This window comes from Dermacentor silvarum, chromosome 11 (genome assembly GCF_013339745.2).
Source record: "Dermacentor silvarum isolate Dsil-2018 chromosome 11, BIME_Dsil_1.4, whole genome shotgun sequence".
Lineage (NCBI taxonomy): Eukaryota > Metazoa > Arthropoda > Arachnida > Ixodida > Ixodidae > Dermacentor > Dermacentor silvarum.
This window is the reverse complement of record NC_051164.1, coordinates 96,475,750-96,483,614: the sequence shown is the minus strand read 5'-3', so window position 1 is coordinate 96,483,614 and position 7,865 is coordinate 96,475,750. Positions and strand designations below refer to the sequence as shown.

At 43.6% G+C, this 7,865-nt stretch overlaps 1 protein-coding gene across 1 annotated transcript in view; it reads right to left on the bottom strand.

Moving 5' to 3' along the window:
• Nucleotides 1–3,034: 3,034 nt before the first annotated feature.
• LOC119432499 (neprilysin-1-like) overlaps nucleotides 3,035–7,865 on the bottom strand; it is a 94,042-nt gene continuing 89,211 nt past the window's right edge. Inside the window, exon 21 of the mRNA XM_049658846.1 lies at nucleotides 3,035–3,238. Coding sequence (XP_049514803.1) covers nucleotides 3,139–3,238 — 100 coding nt within the window. The 3' untranslated portion in view covers nucleotides 3,035–3,138. The remainder of the gene's footprint in view (nucleotides 3,239–7,865) is intronic.

The following is a 7,865-nucleotide window of genomic DNA, read 5'->3' as shown; positions in this document are numbered from 1 at the left end:
GCTCCGGTACTAAGCTCGTAAAAAAACTGCCCTATTTGAACGTGGTTAAACGAACTTCCTCGAGCAATAGCACGGTTTTGCTAGCTTTGGGAAAGGACACAGACGTTGCTCGGCGCCGTCAGCAACTACCGCACCTACAATTTCACCACAAGACAACACACAGGCGCTGCTCGGCGCCGCAGCAGCAGCGAGCGAATTGACATTTCATGCTGCGTCTCACTTCAACGCGAACTAAGCGTCGAAAGCACAGCGCATACGAAGCTACCAACACTCGGCGCACTTTGTACATATCGCAGATCGCTTTCGAGATATGGACACCCACGTGGCGTACGCAGGAGCCGCCTGTAGTGGCAGGCTAAGTCCCAATTTGACCTTGGCTGAGTTTGAAGGTCAGATTGACGGAACCAGGTAATTTCTCGGTTTGTACCAGGAGTAGACGAGCTATCGGTCAAAAATGGCGAATTGCCCAAATCACGCGTCCGATCGCACAGATCACTCGCCATGGTGGGGTGGTGACTTCGGCGTTGCGCTGCCATGGCTAAAGGCGACGGCAATTTTTTATTGAAAAAAAAATTGCGTAGCTTGCACTAGAGGCGCGATGCTAAGGAGACAGCGGAGCTGATGGGCACCTAGCCAGTCCTGGCTTTTGGGCTAGGCTAAGCACTACCAAGTCATCACCAGCATTTACCGGAATTAATTGATTATTTGTCGATGATCGATTAGCTATTGATTGGATACCGATTGACTATCGCAAGGTATTGGCCACGTATTTGGGCTAGGCTAAGCACTACCAAGTCATCCCCAACATTTTCCGGGATTTATTCATTATTGATCGATTAGCTATTGATTGACTATCAATGGTCTATCGATCACTCACTAAGCTTAAGTAGTCCCAACAATGCTTAGGTAGACTTAGCCAGGTTCAGCTTCACTAAATACCAGGGGTGTGTGCCATTGCGTCTGGATCCTTTCTCACTACCGCCTAGATCGGCCCCATTTTTGGATTCAGCAGGCATATTTCGCCCAGCTTAAACAGCTCCGCTGTTAAGTTTATTTACTAAATAGGAAAGACAAGGGAGTGGGAAGGGTGGGTTCCTAGTCTAGGACTGAAGTGGCCGTTGCCATACGCTCAGCAGATCTGAGAGACCCTTCTTGATCTCCAAATCACCTCGAGCGAAGACGACGTCCCAAGGCTCCCTCAGTGAACTCAGTATCAGGGAAGAGTTCATGTTCGCTGGCCGTTGGGTCTGGCAGCAAAGAGGATCAAGGAGACAGGAACGGTCGTCGTCGCTTTCGACGGTTATAAGGTACCGAACTGAACCGCAGGGGATACGTTCGCTGCAGCATCAAAGCATCGAGCGATCAGCATCAAAGATAAGCCAAATGTCATCCTGCTACAGAAAACGTTACCGGACAAATTCTTCAAAGGCGAATTGGTAAAATGATTACTGGTAATATAAGATAACTCGTCACGTGGCTGAAATATGGCACTGCGTCCATCTATGATTGCACGCATGTTCTCGTCCGGCCGCCTAGCAGCAGCGCATTACGCTGCACCGTGGGGGAACGAGAAGCTTTCTCCATTTACTCCATCCATGCGCTGCGCTCAGGACCCGTCGGGGCGTGGAGATCAGTGGTCGTGGCTGCGCTTCTGCTATAGTGTACTAGAATAGGGTTGAGTGGGACGAGCGGCTGGGGCGGCGCATGCTTTGCAGTGAGGCGCCCGACGTGGAAAAATACTGTGGCGGCGTGGTGATAGAAGTAGATTGGGCCGCATCAAAGTCGCGCCGTTGGAAAGTGCTGGCGATACTGCTAGGCAGGGTCATTTGTACTACTTCGCGCGCTGGTATTTGCGTTCAGACCCCTCACATAGTGTTCATAATTGCATATGACATGTATTTATGCCTTAAGAATAAATTCCTTTCATTCTCTTCTTTGTTTTATTTTTTAATGCCACTCGGTGGTCTTTTTCGGTCTCGGGCCGGGTTCGAGCCTGGTTCGAGCCTGGTTCGAGCATGGTTCGAGCATGGTTCGAGCATGGTTCGAGCCTGGTTCGAGCATGGTTCGAGCCTGGTTCGAGCATGGTTCGAGCCTGGTTCGAGCCTGGTTCCGGCCGCGCTCGGGCCGGGCTCGGGCCGGGCTCGGGCCTAAGGTAAAGGGGTGGCGGGTGGGCCGGGCGGGTAACGTATATAATTTCCGGGCCCGGGCCGGGCCCGGGTCTCGTCATAAAACTTTTGGTCGGGCTCGGGCGGGTAGCCCGACGTAAAATCGGGCTCGGGCCGGGCCCGGGCTGAAAAAATCGGCCCGTGCAGTGCTCTAGGCCAGGCTAGCGTGTGCTTCACCGGATAGCCACACCGTCGTCGTCGTCGTCATCGTCCAAGTACCAACCACACGATTGCAGCTCGAGACAACATACACACACCGAAGACGTTAAGGGCGTGAGCTTGAGCCATTGTTTCATATAGAGCTTTTCGCTGAAACTAAAGGGATATATTTAGACAACCTAGACAAACTACTATGTTATAAACTCGAACCTTTAGTTTTCTATTTTGGCAAAACACTTCTTCGCTACACTTCCGCTATTGAAATCGTCCGTGAAAGATTAGTCCATTGATGCATGAATCCTAAGTTTCGCTTTCAATGTTAAAGTTCATGATACGTGGGGTGCTATAGCCTGCTAGGTTCGCGCAGAGAAGCTGTCTGACTTGTGGAAACAGTGCCGCTATGAATAATAGCGTGGAAAGTGAGCTTTGGTGACTTGGTCCGTAGAAAATGCCAATAAAAACATGCAGAAACAGGTTGCTGGTCAGATACGGGGTGAATAATTTATCCCTTGCAAGTCATTTTCTTAGTCAGCGAAGCTTTACGCTTCGTAATATAACCGCTTTGGGTGTTTTGTACTTCTAATAAATACTTTCAGCCAAATGTTATCTTGCTTCATTTCCTCTTAAAACATTGTTTGACGAACACTGCTTGTTACTGTTCTTGTTGTGTGAACACCTCATTTATATAAGTTTGGCATTCCTAAAAAGTATTGAGTTCACTGTTGTTTATTGTAACAACCTGTAGGTTAGTGCATATCTTCCGTCACGCTGGTAATGGATGGAGCCTTGCTTTCCAATCCCTTGTGAGAAAGCTTCACCACAAACTGCACCGGTTTGTACGGTTCATGGTTGAGTTCGCTGGGCAGTTGAAGGTCTCGGAGAATGCTTTCATGTTTGACATGGGCACGTTGATTCTAAAGTAGAGCAAAAGAAAGTAATGGGTTAGCCTATATAGTTAGAGTGATAATAATTATAAATGTTTGTCCAACAACACGTTCTGACGAAGGGGGCAAGAACAAAAACAATTCACTTGGCTAGGTTTCTTTTACCTGTATAAAGTACAGTGGCAACAGATGTCGGCCAATCAGTAAAGTCAATGTACTGTTCAATACCGAGACATTTCTAGAGGCATCAAGGACCCAAATGCAACATAAGCGTTATAAATATTGGCAGCACACCCTGTAAATTTATAGCAAATAGTTTTATTCACAATTAACAAAGAAAATCTAGTCGACTGGTTGTTAGTCACTAATGTTGGGAGGGCAAAGCAGCACCCATCATCTGCAAATATTATTATCGGTGTTTTGGAGGTCTATACATAAAGTAAGGCGAGGAAAGTTAATCGCAGAAGCAATTAGCTAAAAATTAACATCAATCAATGTCAGCCATAGGTAGTCATTATAAAAGATGGTATCCAGCAATCTGACTTATGGAAATGAGGATATGCCGAATGATCATCGCTTTTTTGTTCGCAAATGACAGCCAGCTCATTTTTAAAAACATACGGTGCAATTAAATGTTACCATATTTAATGCTCTAAGCTGCGTTATTTACTGCTGAAAATGCACTTTATTGCGTCGTATCTATTCATGTGTGCTAACAGTCCTTCAGCCGTATTTGACGAGTTTCCAGAGCAGTTTCATGTGTTTTTCGTAGTGGCCCCAACACGCAACGCCTAGGTCAAGCCTACTCCTTCCACGTTTATCGCTTGATGTGTACTGCGACCTTCTCGCAGAAAATGCTAAATGGTCGCCGCACCATTTCAATGTGCTGTGTCCGAGTGGAGTTAATAACAAAATTCCACACATAATTACGCATCCTTAGACACCCTCATGTGACCTCCTTTACCAGTATAGGGCACTGCTTTAAATAACTTTACAGCCGATCGATATTAATTAAGGTTCCGCAGTCGTCTTTCGAAGCAAACTTTCATCTGAGCTCTCCTCACTTCGAATGACGCGCAACCCGCATCTACAAATGCTGCTTTATTTCTAGTTCTTCTATGCGCTGCCAGTGCGTGCCATTAAACAGCCCTCGGGCCTCACTTTACTTCAGATTTTCAATATTGTCCCAGTTCGCAAACGTATGCCCGACTACACTAAACCTTTCCGTACACCTCCTAGTACTTCAAATCTTCTGAACTGCAATGACGCTCCAAGTTTTATTATTGCAGCGTTTCTTTTTTTGGCATTTGGCATTGATTGCCTAATGCTTACGCAACTATTTCCCGCTTTGATGCATGCTGCTATCGGCACTTATGTTCCGTCACTCTTGGCCTCTCGTTGTCATGTAATCTAATGAGTGAGCAGGCAATATGAAGACCAAATGTTTAATGCTATACTTTCATCCTAGAGCGTCGCTCTCTTTTCCAGATGCCGATTTATACCACAAGCTGTGTGTCTCTCCGACAACTAGCTATAGTAAAACAATGTCATCCGCATACATTAGGCTGGAAAGTCGCAGCTCCAGTGGGATTACGAGTTTACTCACGCGATTCATTTTATGCCTGGGTGGCATTCTTAATGCTGGTAAAGACGAAACAGAATTTGCCACTCCTGTTCAAATGCCTCTCTGGTAACTCAGCGTGTGCGCTACTCAAGTGTAAGCAGCAATGGCAGCTCAATTCCGGACTCAATACTGATAGAAGTTACTGGGGCGATGAACTTGACCTGGCGAAAAAACGGCCAAAGACCGGAAGTCTGTTCTTGACCTCGAAGACAGCTGCCTGATAGAACAACTGATAGTGAAATCGGAGTTATTTTAGTCGGAGTTTTCTTGCCTGCTTGTCGATTGGTCGCTGTGAGTAATTTTTACTGCCGTGGGTAGTACGCAGTTCGGCAACATGGTCCTGAGAAGATTATTGCTTTCTGTTCGAAGCTCTGCCCTGCGACCAGCAGGGTGCCAAAAAAAGCGCATTTAGCTTGAAGAAATTGGGAACATATCTCAAACCTAAATAGGCGTCACTGACGCAGTTCGTGTCATTTCGGATCTTCCCGGCCATGACAACACGATCATTGGTGGTAGCTTCCTGGAAAAAAGTATGAGTGCAACCCAGTCTTCTAATGCACGCTCAATCCATTTGTAAAAGGCGAACCATCGCATTTCACAGGGGTGCCGAATTTTTTTTCTACATTTTCAAATATTTCTGAAAGTCGGCCAGTTGTGCTTGACGCCGAAAGTGTGCGCAGAAAGTCTTCAACGTACCTTCATAAATTGAATTGAATTTGAATTTATTGACATAAAACAGTTTACGAAAATTGAATTGTAGGAACGCATCTGAATGTCTAGCCTGGGGCTAGTTGGGATTCATTCAAGTATAATTATGAAAGAAAAGCATGTCAAACAACAAAACAATAAGAATACAAACATTATAATACTTTAGGAACTAATTATAGCACTATTATTACACTGCAATACTATTTCAAACGTTTCCTGCAATTATACAGGCAAGTTTCATAACATTTGCACACATATTGTTACAATTGTACGAGCAATACATTCAGGTATGTACACATTTTTTGTAAGAGGCTTTATACACAAATGCAATAACATACAACATTATTATATATGGTAGTCAATTCAAATTACTTACCCGTCTTGAAAACAATTTTTTTCTGGTTTTTAGCAGTTAATATATTAGGTGGCTATATATGACTTAATTATTGTCATTTTTATGCTCAAGAGAAATTCTTACTATGTTTTAGTTCTAGTGGGAGGTTATTGCATGCGGCGACTAAATTAGCTGTAATTTTTTTTACCGTAAACATTTTTTGTTTGCTGAGCAAGGAAGTTGCCTTTTACTTTGTTACAACTTTCATGACGACAACAACAACAAAAAATGCGAAGAACTAACGCACTGCATAGTAGGTGCTAATGCTAGAATGGACCATTAGTGTAGTTTTATATTTGATTAGACTGGTGAACGGCATGATACTTATGCTTCGGTAGAGTGGCAGCGTATGTGCAGTATAGTCTGAATTTGTCATAAAGCGTATTGCTCATTTCTGGAGTATTATAGCTGGTTCTAGATATGTGCGGTACGTGTCACCCCAGGTAACTAAACATTATTTCAAGTAGCTATGAAATACACTAAAATAAATTATTCATGTTGGTATGTCAAATATGTCTCGGCATTTGTGCAAGAGAAAACAAGCGTTCATAAGTTTCTTGCAGGCTTCGTCGATATGAGGTTCCCAGTTATAAGATTGATGAAGTACAACGCCTAGATATTTTATACAATTTACTCATTCTAACGCTGAATTATTTAGTGTAAATGTACTTAAGTGTTCTTCCAGAATTTTTCGCGGTGAATTAAAAAACAATGTACTTGGTTTTCTGTGTACTTAACGTTAGTTAGTTTGACGAACACCACTTGTGGATATCATCAAGCTCTGAATTTTCACAAATATAGGTATGTTCCGGAGAGTCTCAGGTGCACATGAGAGCTGCATCGTCAGCACACATAAATATTGGAAGCTTCTTACCATACAAAGAAGGTCGTTATTAATGTATAGTGAGAAAAATATTGGTCCAATAACTGAGCCTTGGAGTATACCTATAGTTGTTTCAAGAAACTTAGACCGGGTATCAGCTAATTGCACTGTATCTTTACGGTTTTCTAGATAACGTTTAAAGAGTTCAAAGGCTTTTTTATGTCACGCAATATACTTCAACTGTGCTATTGTTATTTGTGGAAGTTAATAAGTTAGATAAGGACAACATGGCTGGTGCAGTTGACGTACCCTTTCTAAACCCATGTTGTCTGGGTGTAAGAATACTTTGAGGTTCCAAGAAAGACATAATTCGTTTTCATAATGTATTCGAAACATGAAAACGCTGGCACATCCCACGCCCTGTGAAAATTGATGTTATGCAAAGCAGTGTGCGGGGAGCATACCAAGTTAACAAAACGACCGTGAGAGCACAAGGATGTACGCGGCTGTTTCATGACCTACATCACACGCATGTCCTGACATTCATGTCATGAGTCCTCAGGAGTCCCTTTAGCTATGCTAAGAGACCTTAAGGCGAAAGCCTTAGTCATGCTCATGACTATGACTTTTACTATCAACCTTTAGCCTTTTCGTTCACTTTGTACGACATCCGAACCCATTCCATTGATTTTTGAGTGTTAATCTTTTTTGCTGAGTCATTCTCATTTTCGCTAAGTCACGGTCATTACTATGGCCTCTACCACAATCCTTTAGTGTTTCCTTCACTTAGTACCCACGTCCGAACACATTTCAGTGGTTTTTGAGTGTTAATGTTTTTTTCGGTGGGTCACTGACATTTTATGCAGCTGTTTCATGACCTACATGAAACGCAAGTCAAGACCTATCATTTGTGTTCGCCATACTCTGTTGTCATACTATGCCAATTTTGGTACCTAACAAGTTAATAAAACGACCATGAGAGCACCAAGACGTATGCAGCTGTTTCAAGACCAACATGACACAGGTGTCATGCTATTCATGTGAAGACCTATGATTTATATTCGTCATACATTCTTGTTATAATATGCCGATTTTCGTAAATACCAGG